At 41.6% G+C, this 22,816-nt stretch overlaps 2 protein-coding genes across 2 annotated transcripts; both read left to right on the top strand.

The window, feature by feature from the left end:
- The first annotated feature begins 1,789 nt into the window (after positions 1-1,789).
- LOC129837542 (C-C chemokine receptor type 7-like) lies at positions 1,790-8,907 on the top strand. Its single transcript, XM_055903828.1, has 4 exons — positions 1,790-1,880; positions 6,721-6,767; positions 7,199-7,623; positions 7,929-8,907. Exons 1-4 carry the CDS (start codon positions 1,865-1,867, stop codon positions 8,581-8,583), a joined length of 1,143 nt encoding a protein of 380 aa, XP_055759803.1. The 5' UTR covers positions 1,790-1,864; the 3' UTR covers positions 8,584-8,907.
- A 5,402-nt stretch (positions 8,908-14,309) lies between these two features.
- Positions 14,310-22,667, top strand: LOC129837539 (tensin-4-like). The gene is made up of 12 exons (XM_055903812.1): positions 14,310-14,576; positions 16,508-16,868; positions 17,083-17,417; positions 17,560-17,646; positions 17,899-18,030; positions 18,529-18,621; positions 19,180-19,257; positions 19,421-19,483; positions 21,038-21,209; positions 21,342-21,410; positions 21,590-21,616; positions 21,745-22,667. Exons 1-12 carry the CDS (start codon positions 14,318-14,320, stop codon positions 21,875-21,877), a joined length of 1,809 nt encoding a protein of 602 aa, XP_055759787.1. The 5' UTR covers positions 14,310-14,317; the 3' UTR covers positions 21,878-22,667.
- The last annotated feature ends 149 nt before the right edge of the window (positions 22,668-22,816 follow it).

Below are 22,816 nucleotides of genomic sequence, written 5' to 3'. Positions count from 1 at the left end.
GTGCAGATATGCACAGTCGTCCCTCTGCAGCAGTCACCTGTTGCACAGAATTGTGGTTAGTGTTTCTTTGCTGGGTTCTTTTCCTGAGCGCCTTAAACTCAAAGCCGCAACCGCACAGGCAGAGAGGTGTGCAGCTTGTGCAGAGTTGGTGGAGAGTAGGGGAGAATAAGACTGAACGTGCCCTTTACTGACCAAGATAAACCAAGACAGCAGTGGAACTGCCACCACTGCCCAAACAAAAGTGTTGTGGTGGTAAACACAATGACCAACGTATACCGTATGAGTATTGGTGAAGGGGACTTTTGGAGAAATTACTGAGACTTTTGTGTAAATAACTTATTTGTTGAAGTTGTCAAAGGGGACATGAAGAAACATTAGTATATTTATAATATTTTGGATTAAACACACATGAAGCGTTGACTGTAATGAGTCTATCTCACCTTAGAAGTACTCTACGTATCAGCCACTTGCTCTGGGAGGCCTGTTTTGTAGCTGTTGGTTTGGCAAACACCCAGAATTGGTAAGACATTTAAAAATAGTCCCTTCAATGCATGCTGTTCACAGCATGAGCATCCATCTTGTCTGTTACTTACTTGTGCAATAAATACTTTTCAGTATTTGTTTTTTAGTTATATTTGTACTTTTATTCTAGCTAAATGTAACTCAAAGTGGGTTATTTGCTATGCTAAAGATTTCATTTTAATACAGACTTTGTAAAACAGCCTTTTCATCCAACATATTAGTACACTCTTAGAAAAAAAGGTGAGCCTAAAAGGGTTCTTTGTCTGTTCCCATATGAGAACCCTTTTTGGTTCCATGTTGGACCCGTATGGTCTCAGAGGGTTCTAAATGGAACCCAAAATAGTTCTACCTGGAGCCAAAAAGGGTTCTACCTGGAACCAAAAGGGGTTCTCCTATGGGGACAGTCGAATAACCCTCTTGGAACCCTTTTTCTAAGAGTACATACAGTACATGTATTGTAATGATAAGCAGTATGCCCTGTTTGACCTGGACACTGAGCTTTTCCTCACCTTCATCCCTGCTCCACCTGAAAGTACATGCAGGTGTGGGGATAAACTGCAGACAATAGAAAATAGTAGACAAAAGTAAAAAATACAATTCAAATCAATGTCTAATGGCCTTTAATCCAACATCAGCTGTAAACTCAGTCGGAGACGGTATGGCCAATTTCATCAACATCTAAGCCTATTGATAAGTAATGGGGTTGTAATGGCGAGATGAGAAACCAAATCTATACCAATTTAGGACCTATATATTGTGTTCTCAATGAACTGATCTAGCATTTTCCTCACTGTAGACTACAAAGAAAAGTAAGCGTCAACAGCACAAGTGTAATGGTGTTATCTTTCTAGTGACTGTGTGTTGAAAATAGAACAGAAGATACATTTTCCCTCGACCACAGTGGTCACTGAGATCTTTGTGTGTCTGAGTGTCTGTGCTGAACAACATGTACACCGATTTCCTCTCATAGTGTGCAATAGTTGTATGCAACAGTTCAACAGCAATGTTCAATGGGTAGTAAATCACCAACTACAAGCGGGATGCAGTTCTATCTCTCTGTAATGTCATATAGATTATACTACCTCAAATTGTTCATTCAGTCAATTTCACACACACTCCTGCACAATGCGTAAAACCAACAACATTTGCATTGACTCTCATTCCTAATCATTGTTTTTTTACAAGACCCCGGGAGTGTAACTATGAACCAGGGGCACTTTTTCTTAGTATAGTTCAAAGGGGAAACTAGCGCCTCACACAGCCTCATCTAGACTAGCGGGCTGTCTCTCTACTTTCACAACCTGTGTACTGAGAGAACGCACAGTAGTAACTCTCAATCAACATGACCGCTGTCAAAGGTGAGCACATCATTCAATGTTTCATACAATTTCATAACTGTGGAAAAGTGATTTGAACATCTTAAATAGTTGATCATTCATAGGATATTAGCTTCCTGCAATTTTTCAACTAATAACAACTAACACTTTTATCAAAAGGAATATAAATAAGTTTTGTACTAAGATTTATTTGTCCAATAAATAAATAAATAGATAAGTATGTTTTGTATAAGTATGGGTTATATTGAATTAAATTACTAAAAAAGCACTACTATGGGGCAAGTTTAGCAAAACAGTGTGTCCAGTCAATTGCTGCATGCATGTAGACAATGATATACGAAATTAGTAAATGTATTCCGTTAGGTGAACATAGTGTATGTGGTGTAGGGTGCGAAGAAAGAAAGGCTGATAACAAGCCATACAGCTGTATAGCTACAGTAGGCTGTAATCATTCAATTGAGCTTCTACTTCTTATTAACACAATATCTGTGAATCGCTGACATCTGCTGCACTTGTTTAATTCATGTTTTTGAACTGTTAATTCACTTTTTAAGTGTTTCAAATCAATTGAGTGTAGAAAGACTGAAACTGGAACCAGGTTTGTAAGACTGAGATGGTTGCAGGTACAGCCCTGGTTTACTCATGATACGTTTCGTAACCGAGTCACTTCTGTTTTGAAGGTTTGAGAATTTCCAGATTCTAGATTTAATTTTGGATTGGAGATGCTTAATGTGAGTCTGGAAGGAGAGTTTACAGTCTAACCAGACACCTAGGTCTTTGTAGTTGTCCACATATTCTAGGTCAGAACCGTCCAGAGTAGTAATGCTAGTCGGGCAGGAGGGTGCGGGCAGCAATCGGTTGAAGAGCATGCACTTAGTTTTACTAGCATTTAAAAGCAGTTGGAGGCCACGGAAGGAGTGTTGTATGGCATTGAAACTCGTTTGGAGGTTTGTTAGCACAGTGTCCAAAGAAGGGCCATATGTATGCAGAATGGTGTCGTCTGCGTAGAGGGGGAGTAGAGAATCACCAGCAGCAAGAGCGACATCATTGATGTATACAGAGAAAAGAGTCGGCCCGAGAATTGAACCCTGTGGCACCCCCATAGAGACTGCCAGAGGTCCGGACAACAGGCCCTCCAATTTGACACACTGAACTCTATCTGAGAAGTGGTTGGTGAACCAGATGAGGCAGTTACTTGAGAAGGCTATTGAGTCTGCCGATAAGAATGCGGTGATTGACAGAGTCGAACGCCTTGGCCAGGTCGATGAAGACGGCTGCACAGTACTGTCTTTTATTGATGGTGGTTATGATATCGTTTAGGACCTTGAGCGTGGCTGAGGTGCACCCATGACCAGCTCGGAAACCAGATTGCATAGTGGAGAAGGTACGATGGGATTCTAAATGGTCGGTGATCTGTTTATTAACTTGGCTTTTGAAGATTTTAGAAAGGCTAAAATAGGTTTATAACAGTTTAGGTCTAGAGTGTCTCCCCCTTTGAAGAGGGGGATGACCGAGGCAGCTTTCCAATCTATGGGGATCTCAGATGATACGAAAGAGAGTAGGCTTGAATAGGCTAGTAATAGGGGTTGCAACAATTTCGGCGGATAATTTTAGAAACAGAGGGTCCAGATTGTCTAGCCCAGCTGATTTGTAGGGATCCAGATTTTGCAGCTCTTTCAGAACATCAGCTGTCTGGATTTAGGTGAAAGAGAAGCGTGGGGAGGGGGGGGGGGGGGGGCTTGGGCAAGTTGCTGCAGGGGTTGCTAAGATGTTGGCCAGGGTAGGGGTAGCCAGGTGGAAAGCATGGCCAGCCGTGGAAAAATGCTTATTGAAATTCTCAATTATAGTGGATTTATCGGTGGTGACAGTGTTTCCTATCCTCACTGCAGTGGGCAGCTAAGAGGAGGTGCTCTTATTCTCCATGGACTTCACAGTGTCCCAAAACGTTTTGGAATTAGTGCTACAGGAAGCACATTTCTGTTTGAAAAAGCTAGCCTTAGCTTTCCTGACTGACTGAGTATATTGGTTCCGGACTTCCCTGAAAAGTTGCATATCAATGCTTTTACGGTTACAGAAGTCAACAAATGAGAGCGCCTGGGGAATGGGAGTGATGCTGGGGGCTGCAGGGCCTGGGTTACCTCTACATTACCAGAGGAACAGAGGAGGAGTAGGATAAGAGTATGGCTAAAGGCTAAAAGAACTGGTCGTCTAGTGCGTTCAGAACAGAGAGTAAAAGGAGGAGGTTTCTGGGCGCGGAAGAATAGATTCAAGGCATACTAGACAGACAAGGGTATGGTAGGATGTGAGTACAGTGGAGGTAAGGCATTGATTGATGATGAGAAAGGTTTTGTCTCTAGAGGCACCATTTAAGCCAGGTGTGGTCACCGCATATGTCGGGGGTGGAACAAAAGGGCTAGCTCACGAACCAAAAGAGCAATAGACAAGGCAATAGACAAGGCAATAGACAAGGCATATTGACATTAGGGAGAGGCATGTGAAGCCGAGTGATCATAGGGTCCAGTGAGTAGCTAGGCAAGCTGGAGGCACGCCGATTCAGACAGCTAGCAGGCCGTGGATAGCAGGCTAGCAGATGGGCCTCAGGGGGACGAGCCAAAGGGGTATTTTTGATCGTGTTTTTTGTTTGTTTGTTTCTTTTTGTCTCTAAAAAAATTCTAGTTTTAATGCTTTTCATATTTGGGTATGCTATGATATCTTTGAACAACCAATCAATTGGTGCATCCCCTTCTGTTACCACCAGATGTCCTTGCTATGTCTTTGTTGCACACTGGACAACAGGGCTCCTCAATTACATTCATCCGTGTGAATATTTTTCCTTGAGTGAATGGTCACGGGTCCAGAACATAGTTATAAATGATTTGCACACTGCAAATTAACAGCAGAAATCCCAAACACTTTGAGCTGACTTCCTGGTGATTTTCCAGTGTTTTATGTCCAAAAACAAACATGCTCAGAAAACTTGAGAGGCCAAATAAAATCACCTGTAGGATGAATTTGGCCTGTTGGCCACTTATTGGGGAATCCTGCGGTACAAGCTAAATACCTAACAGTTGAGACAACTCAAATTCATTATTTACACTTAGAAAAACAATATATGCTAATAACAAGGGACATCAACTCCTATGTATTATCATAAGTGACGTGTATTGAACTCTTTCCAAAGGTTATTCTTATACAGTGGCTTGCGAAAGTATTTACCACCTTCACATTTTTCCTATTTTGTAACCTTACAACCTGTAATTAAAACAGATTTTTGGGGGGTTTGTATCATTTGATTTAAACAACATGCCTACCACTTTGAAGATGCAAAATAATTTTGGGGGTGAAACGAACAAGAAATAAGACAAAGTAACTGAAAATTTCAGCGTGCAATACTATTCATCCCTCCCAAAGCCAATACTTTGTAGAGCCACCTCTCTTGGGGTATGTCTCTATAAAGTTAGCACATCTAGCCACTGGGATTGTTGCCCATTCTTCAAGGCAAAACTCCTCCAGCTCCTTCGAGTTGGATGGGTTCTGCTGGTGTACAGCAATCTTTAAGTCATACCACAGATTCTCAATTGGATTGAGGTCTGAGCTTTGACGAGGCCATTCCAAGACATTTAAATGTTTCCCCTTAAACCATTCGAGTGTTACTTTAGCAGTATGCTTAGGGTCATTGTCCTGCTGGAAGGTGAACCTCCGTCCCAGTCTCAAATCTCTGGAAGACTGAAACAGGTTTCCCTCAAGAATTTCCCTGTATTTAGCGCCCATCCATCATTCCTTCAATTCTGACCAGTTTCCTAGTCACTGCCGATAAAAAACATCCCCACAGCATGATGCTGCCACCACCATGCTTCACTGTGGGGATGGTGTTCTCGGGGTGATGAGAGGTGTTGGGTTTGCGCCAGACAGCGTTTGGCCAAAAAGATACATTTTTGTCTCACCTGACAAGAGTAGCTTCTTCCATATGTTTGGGGAGTCTCCCACATGCCGTTTGGAGAACACCAAACGTGCTTGCTTATGATTTTCTTTAAGCAATGGCTTTTTTTCTGGCCATTCTTCCGTAAAGCTCAGCTCTGTGGAGTGTACGGCTTAGTGGTCCTATGGACAGATACTCCAATCTCCGCTGTGGAGCTTTGCAGCTCCTTCAGGGTTATCTTTGGTCTCTTTGTTGCCTCTCTGATTAATGCCCTCCTTGCCTGGACCGTGAGTTTTGGTGGGAGGCCCTCTCTTGGCAGGTTTGTTGTGGTGCCATATTCTTTCCATTTTTTTAATAACAGATTTAATGGTGCTCCATGGGATGTTCAAAGTTTCAGATATTTTTTATAAACCAATCTTGATCTGTACTTCTCCATAACTTTGTCCCTGACCTGTTTGGAGAGCTCCTTGGTCTTCATGGTGCCGCTTGGTGGTGCTCCTTGCTTTGTGGTGTTGCAGACTCTGTGGCCTTTCAGAACAGGTGTATATATACTAAGATCATGTGACACAGATTACACACAGGTGGACTTTATTTAACTAACTATGTGACTTCTGAAGGTAATTGGTTGCACCAGAGGTTATTTAGGGGCTTCATAGCAAAGGGGTGAATACATTTGCATGCACCACTTTTCCATTTGTAAGAATTTTTTTAAACAAGTAATTTTTTTAATTTCACTTCACCAATTTGGACTATTCTGTGTATGTCCATTACATGAAATACAAATAAAAATCAATTTAAAGTACAGGTTGTAATGCAACAAAGTAGGAAAAACGCCAAGGGGGATGAATACTTTTGCAGGGCACTGTAGTCAACTAACATATCAGTCTATTTATCAATCAACTGATACTCTAGAGCTTTAACCACACCTTATCTGATTTTCAGATATACGAATCTTAGTACCAGCTCTGCTGATCTGGACCTACTTTGAGGTAAGAACAATGGATGAACAGTCTTCAGTATACCATATCATACAATATCATTTGTATTTAGTATTAATAATCTTTTGATCAAATTTTTTTTAGACAATCAATTAACTGATATGTTTATAACTCACTTAATAACACATAATCTACCCAGAAACGCACAAACACTACACTGGTACTAACCACAGTCTTTCATTCAAGAGCATACTGTTTAGAACAACTTCCTCTCAGGAAGTGGTATACTTATCTGAAAGCATGGCAGTTTATCAAGGGGCCAGATGCAGGGTACATTGTGTCTGCTTTATTTTGGACCCAGTTACCTGAACCTGAACACTAATCTATTTGAATGACATTTTATTAGAATTCAAGGCATACGATTACACCAGTCAATCATCAATTATCCTGATTTACAGTATGTCCCATTGTCTATTTTTCAGATTTGCTTCTCTCAGAATGAAAAAATGACTACAGAGTCCATCACTGATTACACTGATTACCCCATGGACAAGACTGACTTGGATTATGACTATTGGACCCAGCAATGCCAGAAGGAATCCAACCGCCACTTCCGCTCCTGGTTCATGCCCACCTTCTACTCCCTCATCTGCTTCCTCGGTCTGGTCGGTAACATCCTGGTGATCGGTACCTACGTCTACTTCAACCGGCTGAAGACCGGGACCGATGTGTTCCTGCTCAGCCTGTCCATCGCTGACCTGCTGTTCGCCCTGTCGCTGCCCCTCTGGGCGACCAACTCCATGACAGAATGGGTGCTGGGCCTGTTCATCTGCAAGGCCATGCACACCATCTATAAGGTCAGCTTCTACAGCGGCATGTTCCTCCTCACCTCAATCAGCGTGGACAGGTACGTTACTGCAAATGAGAAAGCATTCTCAAAGACTAACCTGGTTAAATAAAAGCCTGATCGAAACGTGTTGCAGTGTGCGTCCTGCTGTGACCTAATAGGCTGATCTGCTCCTATCTCTGCTGTGACATAATAGGCTGATCTGCTCCTATCTCTGCTGTGACCTAATAGGCTGATCTGCTCTTATCTCTGCTGTGACCGAATAGGCTGATCTGCTTCTATTTCTGTAAATATTTGTATATGGTTCACTAAAGTATTATATGAGCCTGCTATATAAAGCCTACTTTTTGTCATTTTTCCGACAGGTACTTCGCCATCTCCAAGGCCGTCTCTGCCCACCACCACCGCTCCATGGCAGTGTTCATTAGCAAGGTGACCTCTGTGGTCATCTGGGTGATGGCGCTGGTCTTCTCTGTGCCCGAGATGTCCTACACAAACATCAGCAACAAGACCTGCACCCCCTACACCGCCGGCTCAGACCAGGTGCGCGTGGCCATCCAGGTGAGCCAGATGGTCCTGGGGTTTGTTCTGCCGCTCCTAATCATGGCCTTCTGTTACGGCGCCATTGTGAAGACCCTGTGCCAGGCCCGGAGCTTTGAGAAGAACAAGGCCATCAAGGTGATCTTCACTTTGGTGGCGGTTTTCCTGCTCTGCCAGGTGCCCTATAATCTGGTACTGCTGCTGACCACTCTCGACGCGGCTAAGGGGGGCAGCAAGGAGTGCATCTACGACAACAGCCTCCTCTACGCCTCTGACATCACCCAGTGCCTGGCTTTCCTGAGGTGCTGCCTCAACCCCTTTGTGTACGCGTTCATCGGAGTGAAGTTCCGCCGCGACCTCCTGAAGCTGCTGAAGGATCTGGGCTGTATGAGGCAGGAGAGATTCTTCCAGTACACCTGCGGCAAGAGGAGCTCAGCGGCCGCCATGGAAACCGAGACCACAACCACTTTCTCCCCCTAAAGCTGCCAATGCTGCCTAATCTGTCAGCCTTTTCAACATGGATAAGACCTTGTACACAGCCTATGTTTATTTCTGATTATATTTAAATTGTTTTCATGTAAGTGTTCTATAGGTCACTGAAAAGGTCTAAAGGACATATATGTTTAATGTATCAGGCAGTTTACTTGTCACCACCAGGTATTGATTTAGATCAAGTCTGTACCATTCCATTTTTTCCTGTTATAGAGCTGCCAGTGGAGGACTAGCACTCTAAATACTCAATGTCTTTGTATTATTTCTGTGTTGTTTTGAGTCTTATTTCCAAAGTCTTGTAAATAAATAATAATTTAAAAAAGGTGTACTCTCGTCTCATTTGACCACTTGTTCAACAACTCACATGAAAAAATACTAAAGTATACTATGGCATAAATACTGTAGTGATTTTGTGGTATTCACTGCAGTGTTTTGCATACTTTACTGTAGTATTTACAGTTAACTATAGTATAAATACTGAAGTATTAAAAAAAAAATACTATAGTAATTAATTCAGTGTTTTTGCGTATTGTACTATAGTATTTACTGTAGTGTTTTTGCAGACTGTAGTATACTGTAGTATTTACGAAGACTAGTATACTGTAGTATTACTGTTTTTGCAGACATGGTGTTTTTGTTTTACTATCTTTGTGTCACGCCCTGGCCATAGAGAGGCTTTTACTCTCTATTTTGGTTAGGCCAGGGTGTGACTAGGGTGGGCATTCTAGTTTCTTTATTTCTATGTTTTCTATTTCTTTGTGTTTGGCCGGGTGTGGTTCTCAATCAGAGGCAGCTGTCTTCATCAGACGAGCGTTACACTTTGAAATAGAAGTGGAGGCTTTCTCCTTCAAGAAACCTACTGGAGAAATACTAAAACAGCACATTTTTCATAACCTGTATGTAGGCAGGACTGGGGTCTGAACAGCTAGTTCAGTGCTTCTGCTCTTTTCAGTAACCTGAAGGGAAATTAATATATGGTCTATACTTGGCATGTATGTTTCTCACTTATGGGTGGTACAAATTGCGATACAGGGGAGGGGAATGGGCAGGGTATATGCAAATTAAACACTGCAGTGTTTAATATAGTAAAAAAAGTTGTGTTTTTGTGGACTGTAGTGTTTTTACTGACATTGCTGTAGTATTTACTACAGTGCTACTTTTGCGGTAATTACTGTAGTATTTACTATATACTAAAATATTCTATATTAAGTACTACACATGATCGAGGGATTCTACAGTGTGGTATAGTATTCTACAGCAGGGGTAGACAACCCTGGTCCTGGAGTGCCACAGGCACTTCATGTTTTTGGTTTAACTGACCTGGAAGAGCAGGTGTGTTGGATTTAGGCAGTCACTGAACTGATTAACAGTATACTACAGTTTACTATAGAATTATATAGTAAGTACTGTAGTATTCTATAGTAAACTGTAGTATTTTTTTCATGTGGGAACCCTACTTCTAGGCTATTTCACATGTTAGATTTCAACCAATTTACAGTACCTTGCTTCAATATGGGTCTTTGAAGCCCATAACACTTTATTTGCATAGTCTGTGGAGCATCTACAGATGGACTATCGACAGACTATCAGTAACATTTCAGCTAACTATCTACTAACCTTAACCCTTACCATAACCCATATTTTAAACCTACCCTTAACCAAAACCGTAGCAAGCAGTTGCTTATCAACAGATGGTCATGCTATCAACAAACTATCTGTAGAGCATCTACAGATGGACTATCCAAATAAAGTGTGACCTTGAAGTCTTCCACAGGACAAAAAGAACATCACATGGCATGGTTAATAAATGGTTTGCATTCAAACTAGGGCGTTACAGAGGAGGTTAGCACAAGTCAGACATTGCCGGACATCGTCTCATTCACTTATTCGTTTCAAAACAAACCTTGGGAGTTCAGTTCCCCAGAAAAGCAAATGACTTGGTTCCCCAGAAATGCAAATGACAATAGGCTTGTTTGTAAGAAAGGGGTTATCCCTTTACATCCTTTCTGAAAGTTACCTAATACTCCTTTCTAACAACAGTAATAGTGATAAGATAAGCTTTTATTGATTCCACAGCATTTTGTTTTACAGATGCTAAAAGACATGAAGAGCAATTGTAAGACATGGATAATTCAAAATAAAGTTTTATAGAACATTTATTGGCTTTCAACATAAAATGTATAGCTTATGGAAGTTGGCCAATTTACTGTATCTCTGAGAGCAAAATTTGCACACAAAAAATACAGTAAAAGACATGGGTTACACTCGTGCCCTCTTCACGAATGTGTTCTCTAGAACACTACCCATCCTTTAAATGTCACTCATTCTAGTTAGATCTGTAAAATCCACTTAGAAAATTCAAAATCTCCATGAATTATATTCCTCATAATAATGAATAATTCCTGTTTATGCCTCAAATTAATATCCTACAACTGATGACATCATCAGACCTAACCCAGAATATTAGAGCTGCAAGCAAGGGCGTGTGAAACAGTCGGCTGACTGGATGACAGTAGGAGGAGTTGGGAGCTATCAATAAAAGCATTCTACTCTTGGATTAATTTACTTTGAAACCTCAGGGATATAGACAGCCCCTTTCCTTAGACCTTGAGGACAAGAGAACAACAAAAACAGGTAAGATACCTCAACTATATTTCAGTATACAGAATCTCATACGTGACGGAGATTCAGAATGCATTTAATTAGAATATGTATACTGTGTTCACTTATACTTCTGTTACACTTTGGAGAAAAAATGGATTTATGCAAACAAGTATCATTAAACATTAGTTCTGTATTCATCAAGGATAGATAATTGTGTCTTCCCAAATGTTAGGGTAGTGATTTTTCAGTAATAGACATATCTATTATTCTTATAAGTATATTGTGATGAAGGTGGGTCAGGACCTCATGCACACGCTACCTGCACATAGAGATTGGACGTCCTTCGCAGGGTCGCAATCTAATGCTACAACCTCATGCTACTGCAACTACAGTACGTGTTGCCCCCAAGGCTGATAGAACGATGTTGAAGTGTGTCACATAACAGTGAGCCTCAGGCATCAACTTTCCTCACTCTGTCTGGAATATGGAAATAGTAGGCTACTGTACACTACAGCAACACTAAAGGGGTCTTTATAGGGCCTCCCGAGCGCACAATTGGCCCAGCATCGTCCGGGTTAGGGAAGGGTTTGGCTGGGGTAGCCCTTCATTGTAAATAGGAATTTGTTCTTAACTGATTTGCCTAGTTTAATAAAGGATAAATAAAAATAAAATAGGAAGCAGTTCTTAGATGTAACATCTGCACATCTTTTAATTGCTGTAAATACCAGTGGTAAATCAGGATAGAAAACGTATGGTCTCTGATTGCTGTATCAGCAATGGAAGTGTTGGGGGGTCAACAAGGGTTGTGTTGTCATGGCGACTCCCTCTGGCCCTGTGACTCACTGGGTGCCTTGCCCTGTCTGAGACGAGGGGGAGGAGGGGGTAGATTCTATCTCCCTCTTACACACTCCACACCCTTCCTTTATCCCCTCAACTATCACTGTAAGCTAGCCTTACACTTTCTCAAGAGATTGCGTCATAATTCTAGGTCAAATATGTAACTTTCCAAATTACTATGACCCTTACCTATACTCTTGCATATGTGATGCTGTAAAGTTAACCACAGTATTGGTAAGCAACTGGTAGGCAGAAAACCTGAAGAGAAGGATATGAGTATTTGTTCATCGCCAGTAGCTGTAGAGCCAACAGTAAACAGGTCTCATATAATTAAGTATTACTCATATTTAGATGCAGCTCCTTTCACTGGGTTCACAAAGAGTTGACCTTTGTTGACAATACTATCAACAATACAATGAAAGTTTGTGGAAGGTTCGTATAGTTCACGGGACAGCTGCAGGTCTATTGAGACTGGGAAAGGCTGGGTGGAGTTCACACAATGTGGAAGAGTGATATTTGAACTTAATTCACTCAAGATAACATTGTGTCACGATAACAATGTGTGTGAATCCAATGAAAAGGCAATATGATGTGAATCATAAAACAAACGCGTAAATCATCTACAATATCTGAACTTGTAGTACTGAGCCTTCTACTTGGGTTCTGTTGAATTGCAATGTCCTCTAACTGACAGCTTTTACCTAGTAGGCAACTCTGGTTGAAATTACGTTCCTTACAACAAGACAGTTTTAATAAATGTTCCCCGGTGGGTTACTAAACATTTGATCTGTAATGGAGATTTGTATACATACATGCACATTTTAGCAAAGTGTAAATATAACTTGTACAGTAGCAAGGGTCAAGTGTAGGGTAGGCACAGCTGTCCTATTTAGGTCAGTTTGCACACAGTGTAATAACCGCTATTCATCCCATTGACACACCAATGTTAGTGATCTCGCCTATGCTAATCAAATCAAAGTTTAATATGGGACGTGGAAACGAAACCAAATAACAACTCAAAAAGCACTGTAACAGTAATCCAAATGCAATCTATATGTACAGTACCAGTCAAAAGTTTGGAAGCACCTACTCATTCCAGGGGTTTGCTTTATTTTTACTATTTTCCACATTGTATAACAGTAGTGAAGACATCATAACTATGAAATAACACATATGAAACCAAAAAAAGTGTTAAACAAATCAAAATATATTTTTATTTGCGATTCTTCAAAGTAGCCACCGTTTGCCTTGGTGACAGCTTTGCACACTCTTGGCATTCTATCAACCAGCTTCATGAGGTAGTCACCTGGAATGCATTTCAATTAACAGGGGTGCCTTGTTAAAAGTTAATTAGTGGAATTTCTTTCCTTCCTAATGTGTTTGAGCCAATCAGTTGTGTTGTGACAAGGTAGGGGTGTATACAGAAGATAGCCCTATTTAGTAAAAGACCAAGCCCATATTATGGCAAGAACAGCTCAAATACGCAAAGAGAAATGACAGTCCATCATTACTTTAAGACATGAGGGTCAGTCAATGCAGAACATTTCAAGAACTTTGAAAGTTTCTTCACTTGCAGTTTCAAAAACCATCAAGCACTATGATGAAACTGGTTCTCATGAGGACCGCCACAGGAAAGGAAGACCCATATTTTGCTCTGCTGCAGAGTGTAAGTTCATTAGAGTTAACCGCACCTCAGATTGCAGCCCAAATAAATGCTTCAAGGGGTTAAAGTAACATCAACATCAACTGTTCAGAGGAGACTGCGTGAATCAGCCCTTCATGGTTCAATTGCTGCAAAGAAACCACTACTAAAGAACATCAATAAGAAGAAACTTGCTTGGGCCAATTGAGATGGTTTGGGATGAGTTGGACCGCAGAATGAAGGAAAAGCAGTCAAGAAGTGCTCAGCATATGTGGGAACTCCTTCAAGACTGTAGAAAAAGCATTCCAGCTGAAGCTGGTTGAGAGAATGCTAAGTGTGCAAAGCTGTCATCAAGGAAAAGGGTGGCTACTTTGAAGAAACTAAAATACACTTTATTGGTTACTACATGATTCTATATGTGTTATTTCATAGTTTTGATGTCTTCACTATTACTCTACAATGTAGAAAATAGTAAAAAATAAAGAAACCCTTGAATGAGTAGGTGTGTCCAAACTTTTGACTGGTACTGTATATGCACCGGATGAATTTACACAATATGTACTAAGAATGATATTTACAGCAATAGATATATTAGAGTGAGTTAATCCTACTGGTGTGTCTGTTTCAGAGATTTACGTGATGCCTATAGTTGGAGTCATGTCCCACATAATACCCAATCACATTCTGAGGGTGGGTCAGAGTACCTGCCTGGGCTCCGCTCATGAGGCGGCTCTGGGGTGCAGTCCGAGCGCCATGATGGACCCCAACGGGAGTTGCAGTGAACAGGACGACCTGGACATCTCCCTAGATAACCTGAACCAGCTCATTCTGGAACTGGACCCCACGTTTGAGCCCATGCACTTCAACAAGAGGTCCCAGTCCAGCAGCCTTCACACAGGTAGGACAATGAGTGAGAGGGCATATAGAGCCCAATAGTTATTCATATGCTGTAATTTAGGCTAGGCCTATTTACTTTCTTTCAGTACAAGCTCACATGCTTTATTTAAACTGTAGTTTATCTACATATATTTTTTTTAATTGATATTTCTACGTAGACCTGTCAGGATGCCTACGCCTACTGAATTACTTTCGGTCATTCAACTCAACAGTTTTGAACATAGAAAAATGTCAAACTTAGTCAATGAAGGAGTTTAGACCAAGGGTACTTTTCCATCGTAAAACATGGCTAGAAACATCTGCAGTTAAGTTGGCTGGAGACCAAGCCTGAGAACCTTGAATAACAACTCCCATTGTGCCCCATTCATGTACCCATGGCCCGGGGCTATGTAAAAATCCACCCATAATTTCACATCAGTTTAATGTTACAAAATAGAGTACATTTGTCTGGGGTTACTGCCCAGACAAAAAAACACACCACACCCAGAACATCTGAGGCAGACACACAGTGGTGCTTTAAATACAGTCAACCTTTAACAGTCACTGTCTGACACGGTCTGAACTGAAAAACAGAAGTGAGCACAATTCCATATATAGAAGTATTCATTCAAAGACAACCAAAGAACAAATGGCGTGGGATGTACTGAATGAGGTCACAGTAATTGTGATGGATATATTTACTGTTACTACCTACTCATCAATGGATATCCCCCTTAGTACTTGTCACCGTTCCACGTTAACTCTCATCACTACATAACAGTGACCCGCCCGTCTCACTCACCCTGACCACAGGACACCTCACCTCAGTGGCATGGGGCAACAGACTCATCTATTTCAATAGGTTCCCCCCGTTACTGACAGGCGGGTAGATCATACAGTCAGACAGAATTTTTGGGGGACAAGTTGAAACTTATCTAGGAAATTCTCCATGGCAAAGTACTGCATTCTCACCCTCACAGCAGGAACACAGTGTTTGCTTGGTGTATTTGAATAGGGAGGGTTGGGACTCACTTGAACAAGTAAAAGCCTGCATGACGTGGAGGAATTTCAACCTCCCAGGAAAACACTTGTGTGGTACACACTGAGTATACAAAACATTACGAACACCTGCTCTTTCCATGACATAGACTGACCAGGTGAATCCAGATGAAAGCTATGATCCCTTATCGATGTCCCTGGTTAAGAATGGTCCACCCAAAGGACATTGAGCCAACTTGACACAACTGTGGGAAGCATTGGAGTCAACATGGGCCAGCATCCCTGTGGAATGCTTTCAATGCCTTGTAGTCCATGCCCTGACGAATTAAAGCTGTTCTGTGGGCAAAAGGGGGAGTGTAACTCAATATTAGGAAGGTGTTCTAAATGTTGGTATACTCAGTGTAGTATTGACATAATAAAGCCACGCCCATCTAATACAGACACACAGCCATAGAAGGGAAAGGAATGGGATGTATGAGTGAGTACACGTATGAGATTAAACGAGTCTCCACAATCTGCTCTGACTGTAGAGTATGTGGGTCTTGAAAAGGCGATACATTTGATCTGTAACGGCATGCAATGGATATGATTTTTGATCATAAGAAGACTATTTCAACACTTCTCATTCATATTATGGGGAAGGAAACGTTTAAGACCTCCAATTTTAAATATGTGTGATCACTTCTCGTAAGTGACTGTATAGGAGAACAAATACCACGAGTTGTGTGACGTATTGCTTGCCGAAAAGGGAACTTCAGTTCATTCACTGGTTAAGCCACTGAACATTCCTTTCTCACGCTTCTCTTGGATGTTCTTTCTCTCCTCTCACATAACAGAACATTAACGATATAAGAAATTGCATAGACCTATTAGGTTTTCCAATCCCTTTACCTATTCGATATTTAGCACCATTTGCTCCAACTTCCTCTGGCGTACTCCCTCTCTCCTCTCCAGATGACTTCTCTCCAGATGAAGATGTCTCCAACTGTGTGCTGGTCCCCAGAAGCTGTTCTCCAAGGAACATCTCCACCTCCTTCTCCTCCGTCTCCCCCTCCTGCAGCATTCCCATCCCACTGTCCTCTGCTTCTGGCTCCAGGTGCAGCCCCCAAAGCTCCCTGGTGTTCTCTGATGCCTCCTCACGCCCCCCACTGCCGTGTGGAAGTGTCGTTCGCCGGCGGCTGCCCTCAATGCAGGGAGGCGATGTGGGCATGTGTTCATCCCCGGTTACCCTGCGCATGTCACACTCTCACAGGAACAGTGCCGTCTCGATGCTCTCCACGTCGCCCGGCTCAGAAACCAGTTACATGATGGGCAGGTCAGACCCCTTCACACTCTGTTAATACATGCTTTTGGAATTTACTTTAATATCTTAGTTTTATGCAAAGATAATGGCAAGTTAGACCAGCCTTGACTCCATAGAGCAACACTAACTGGTGTTGTCACAGCTTGACACTTGAAAGTTCTACCAATCCTGTCTGGACTCCACAGTGCCGTAATCATCTTCTCTTCAACTCATCTCTCTTCCACAGCTATCAGTCATTGCTCAGTGACAGTGAAGGCGACAGCCCTGAGTCTGTCCTCCTCTACCGCACATCCAGCTCCTTCAGCGACGTGTCCAGGTCCTCGACCAGGCCGTTCACCAACAAGCCTTTGCCGACCGGCCCATCACCACTCGGCCACTTCCAGGGGATCCACAGCAGCCCTGCCTCCCTGGCCGGTTCACTGACAGACATCCCTGTGGTGTTGGTCAACGGAGCTCCAGAGCGGGAGCTCAGCCCCCAGTCACCTCCAGAGGCAATGGTCCCAGGCGTACAGATCAAGCAGAGGCACAGCTCCAGGCCATCCTCGCCATCTCCCTCTCACTGTGAGTCTTGATGATGATGATCCTCGTCAATCTGTTTAAAATCTAAAATCTCTGTCCAGTGCCCTCTGCTGGGAAAAGGTTTGTGCGTATTCAATAATAAAATAATGTGCATTTCATTTTCATGGTCCCTTCGCTTTCCAAGGCCATTTCCAAGGCAACCAGCACTCCATGAAGTTTGTCATGGACACTTCTCAGTTCTGGTTCCGCCCACACATCAACAGAGTTCAGGGTAAGAATTTTGAGAAGAAATGGGGAGCCAATATATTTGGCCACAACTGTATGTACATTGTTGCATTTTATGTCCTATATTAAGTTAAAGACGCAAAGCAAATGTATGTTTAAACAGAAAACCAAAACTTATCTTAGACTAAAATGAATGATTTTCCTAATACTCGGTCTACAACAATGACAAACAATGGTGACTCTGTGGGGATACCTCTGCACTGTCTGAGCTGTATCTGTGGTACCTGTGTGATTGTAGCTGAGGCCATAGTGATAGATAAGGAGCCGGGGACCTTCGTGGTGAGAGACAGCACGTCCTTCAGAGGCTCCTTTGGGCTGGCTATGAAGGTGGACCAGGTGCCCATCAATATATCCCCTACTGGCCAACCAGGTAAACAATCCTGAAGTCATTCTCACCATTCAACACTGCTACTCAGAATAACCACACACACACACCACATCACACAGTCCTATAAACAGAGTATACACAACTAAAGCACACGATCAATACCAGTGTGTCTTGAAAAGACCTGGTAGGACTTGCCTAACTCTCTCTGCTGCTGACTTGAGTGGGCATGTCTGTCTGTGTGTTTATCCGCTCATTACTCATGTCTACCTCTGTGGCAGTGCAAACACTCCATAGCATTTAATTACCAGAATGTTATTATAGTGTTTAAATCCTGGCTTCTTATATCAACAGTAACTATTATCAATATTATACTATTATCACAACACCACATCATCAACAATACCACAGTCACAGTAGAATCAAAGGCATCTGTCCGTATGTTGTCTAACTGTCATATCTCATATCAGATTCATTCACAGTAAATACTACACTGCCTATCTGCCTTGTCTCTTTTACTGACTCTTGGCTTCTTCATTGTAGCGGAGGGCAGCTCAGAGCTCGTGAGGCACTTTCTCATTGAATCGTCGGCCAAGGGCGTCCGTATCAAGGGCTCCTCACAGGAACCATACTTCGGTAAGAAGTCAACTTTGTTCATTCATAGTGTGACAATCTATCAATCCCATACTTCTTTGTTTACCATGAATGAACAATCTGTCAATCTTGACAAACGGCCCACACCCTGGTTTAGGAGAAGCATGAATCACAAGACTTGAGTCAGCCATGTCTTGTCGGTGTTCTGAAAACTGTGAGGCAGGGGGATGGAGCTGATTGCTTTTCAGGGTTTTGAGAGATGTGGGCTTCTATCCTATGTCCTGTATAGAAAGAAAGTAGATTAGATTTATATTGGCTGTACCGCAAATCAAACAATCACACTATAGAAAAACAACAGTTGAGTCTGATTGTGATAATCTATGTAGATCTCAAACACATTTGTGATGTTGAGGTTGCTTTGCTGTTGCCTTGGATCATCAAGGCTACTCTGGTGCATGGATGTAATGCCATGACTCAGAAAGATCACCCACGCCCTCTTGTGGACATTCCTTGAAACAACATTAATACTTTATCATTTGATATGTATATTCAACCACTTTTAGTCAAAACAACAGGAATGTGTTTTGTATCCCCTTGCAGGTAGTCTGTCTGCCCTGGTCTTCCAACACACCATCACTGCATATGCCCTACCCTGCAAACTTCTGCTCCAGTCACATGGTATGTTATAATAATTTAACAAATAGCCTAAATCTATTAGGCAACAAGCCACATGATGTTTACATAAATTGTATGATGATGTGAATAATCGCATATTCCACATATAAGACAACCTTTTTATTAATAAAACCAGGCAATTAAATGGTATCTGTTTGGTCTACAGATCTGAACAAAGGACAGGAGGGAACAACTGACAGGTCAGCACCAGAAGACAAGACCAAGACTGGTGAGAATTGTGCCCCCAGCATTCATTAGGTTATCTAGTTGTGGTATCAATTTGCCAATAGGCTAGCTAGTTTTATATTATTCTGTCTCTAAAGAATAACATGCAACATCATTTCATGAACAAGTTTGGTAGGCCTTAATGGTGACTGGCTAAAGAAATAGTCCAAGCGAGCTAGCTATAGTAGCCAGCGTTTCATTGTAATATTAGCTAATTATCTGTTAATGGCTTACCTGAGTAAACTGGCCCTTGCAAAAAATACTGCCGTTTTGAAACTGCAGTAATAGAACAGTAAATGCAGTTGACTGTGGTATTTTGGAATAATTGCAGCATACTGCAGTTATACTGCAATCTTTTCCCATATAGGGTAAACATTTCTGCATTGTTTATCTTGAACTTGTTACAGTTCAACTGTTATTTCCCCCGTAATATACTTAAGGACCATATTTAAATGTTTACAAAGTTAGCGAACGGCATCTTCAGGTAAGCCGTGCAGAGATTCCTTAAATACACGCCACTTTGATACAGCTGCGACTTTGGTGTAGTAGGTTAGGGTTAGCGAAAATGCTTTCTAACCTGCTAAAAAAGTCACTTGAATCGAAGTGGCATGTTTTTTTAGAAAGCTCACAGGTGAGGTGACCACCTGACCTCTCGCGACTCCCGCTAATTATCTGGATCATGGCAGTATTCTTGATACAGACAGAAATGTGTATATCATCAAATCAAATGTATTTATAAAGCCCTTCTTACATCAGCTGACATCTCAAAGTGCTGTACAGAAACCCAGCCTAAAACCGCAAACAGCAAGCAATGCAGGTGTAGAAGCACGATATTGACGAAATACCTATGTCTCCTGCTCAACAATGAATTCGTTGTCCACAGAGCGGAATGGTGTGCTGTCAAGTTCCAACCTAATCCTATATTTGGATTGGTGGATACACTTAGTTATTTAAAAATTGTTTTGAATATTCGATGAGGGGTATTGACGTCAACCGCCTGTGTTCAATGGAGAGTGAGATTCTATGCTTGCCTCAATATGCATAGACCGTCTCGAATTTCAACAGGGACAACTCTATAAAGTTTTCTCAAAGTTGCCAGGATGTCACGTGAATCACACTTATATCAGTACACTCGTAACAACCTTAACGTTATGAAACTTATATTTGATCAAATAAGCCTCACATATCAAAATAGCAATTCATGTTTATCTTGACTAAATTCAACACTCCTTGCCTCTCATACAAAAACTCATCACCTGCTTATTAATTAAGAATCTGCTTAACGTGGACAGATTTTATACAGTGCGGTATGAGTGCAACACAAGCTTCAACAATGTCGCAACTTCTTGCATTAAATAATTTATGCTACATTATAAACAGTCACAGTAGGCTACATTGCACACAGCATTTGAACTGACTGGTAAGTGTAGAAATCTGTAGTGCAATGTAGTGGTTGTCCTCCTGTCCTACATGCTGCAGTAGACAGCTGTGATAAAAAGCATCACACTGGTTTCTCTTCTCTCAAATGAATTCATGATCTTCCTTGTCTTCTCCCTAGCTTGCAATTTCCTCTACCTGAGTGCTATCCCCACTGAGATGTTGACAGGGCCGTGTGCTGTACAAAAGGCTGTGTCCTCCACCTTCACGATGGCCCAGGGCACCATCACACCCACCATAGTCAACCTGAAGGTGTCACCCAAAGGTGTCACTTTGACAGACATCCAGAGAAAGTAAGAAAAATATGGAATTTTTCTGAATTACATTTTCTTTTGAGCATTTAACGATGATCAAATTATGGTAATTATGGTAATAAGACCTTTCTTGATTAAATGAAATCTGATGAATGTGTGTGTTCCCATTAGACTCTTCTTCAGACGTCATTACCCTGCACACCTGCTCAGCTACAGTGGTGAAGATCCAGACAAGAGACTGTGAGTTGATTCTTTCAAAAGCTTGTTTTTAAGGGCCCTGAGTTTTTCCTGGTAAGGTCATGTTGTCAGGAAAAACTCTGGGACTACAAATCAGAAATAAAGTCCACTCTGATTGGACTGTTTCCCTGTCTATTTTAAACATCGTTTTAATCTCTAAATTCTACCACTTATCTTCACAGGTGGCACAAGAGTTCCAAACCAGCAAGGTAATGTTCTTCATTATTAGATAGCTTCAGCATGCATATGCGCATATTATAATAGGTATGATTTTGTGAAGGAAAGCTAACAACGATGTAGGCAAATATCCAACTTTGATTATTTTTTTCCCCTCCAGGATATTTGGTATAGTGGCAAAGGGCACTGAGGCGGGTATGGAGAATGTGTGCCACGTCTTCGCAGAATACGACCCTCTTCAGCCCTGTAATCCGACCATTGAGTTGACACAGGGCATCATTTTCAAACCATAACCTCACTCTGTCCAGTTTGGGAAGGTGAGATAAGACAATATCACCAGACTGAATGCCGGAAACCCTTTAAGTCACTTCCGTCAACGAGGGCGCCCAGAGCCAGACCTGATACAGATACTCTGATGTGTCGTAAAGACACGTAACAGGGATTCCTGTAGCATGTTGCAGATCTGATGACCCACTGAGGCCAAAAAGCTTTATTTCCACCAAAGCTAAGACTGGGGTGTCCGTTCATAAAAAATGTGGTACCCCAATTAATTTCATACAAGGTAGGAAGATACTGTAGATTTCAAAATCGATAGGTCATAGATGTTGCAAGCTATAACATTTTATAGTTTGGATGGAAAGGGTTCCACAAAGTACACTGCTGATGAACTGTAGATCAGTACCTTATTTAATAGTCACCCCCTGGTTATGTGGAGGGCACAGTAACTGGAGCTATCTTAATTTCTACAGGAAATTGTGATATAAATCTGTAGTAGGTATCATAACGAGGTTGAAAAGCACTAGAGGTTCATTAGATAAGTAGAGATATCCTCTCAGGGACAAATTCTAACTTGAGATCCATGTGTCACTTGCATTTTGGCACAACTCTCCATGCATGAGAAAATGCGAGTTATGGGCATGCAAGTTAGAATTCGGCCCTAATATGGGAAATTTGATTATGTATAGCCTATTGCTATGCTTCATGACAATAATTATATTTTTTCCTGCACTAACTTTATCATATCTATTTTCTCAGACGTTGTATATTTTTGTGTATTAAATACAAAACGTATCTATTTCATATTTTGTCATATTTATTTGATATTTAGGATAGTAATAAACTTAAAGTGACAAGAGTGTTTGTGTCTTGTCCTGTAATGGATCTTTAATATCCCTGCAGGCTGCACCTATATCCAAAACACATATACCTGCCAAATACATGAAATATTCTGG

The sequence above is a fragment of the Salvelinus fontinalis genome, chromosome 3, assembly GCF_029448725.1.
Source record: "Salvelinus fontinalis isolate EN_2023a chromosome 3, ASM2944872v1, whole genome shotgun sequence".
NCBI lineage: Eukaryota > Metazoa > Chordata > Actinopteri > Salmoniformes > Salmonidae > Salvelinus > Salvelinus fontinalis.
The sequence above is the reverse complement of the archived record's forward strand: the minus strand, read 5'-3'. Positions and strand labels throughout refer to the sequence as shown.

Excerpts from the sequence above, each read along its gene's own strand:
- LOC129837542 (XM_055903828.1), top strand. Across the intron at positions 6,768-7,198 it reads TGATCTGGACCTACTTTGAG|ATTTGCTTCTCTCAGAATGA; the intron begins GTAAGAACAATG and ends TCTATTTTTCAG. Across the intron at positions 7,624-7,928 it reads ACCTCAATCAGCGTGGACAG|GTACTTCGCCATCTCCAAGG; the intron begins GTACGTTACTGC and ends TTTTTCCGACAG.
- LOC129837539 (XM_055903812.1), top strand. The coding sequence starts at position 14,318 with ATGCCTATAGTTGGAGTCATGTCCCACATAATACCCAATCACATTCTG. Across the intron at positions 18,031-18,528 it reads ATCCCCTACTGGCCAACCAG|CGGAGGGCAGCTCAGAGCTC; the intron begins GTAAACAATCCT and ends TCTTCATTGTAG. Across the intron at positions 18,622-19,179 it reads CTCACAGGAACCATACTTCG|GTAGTCTGTCTGCCCTGGTC; the intron begins GTAAGAAGTCAA and ends ATCCCCTTGCAG.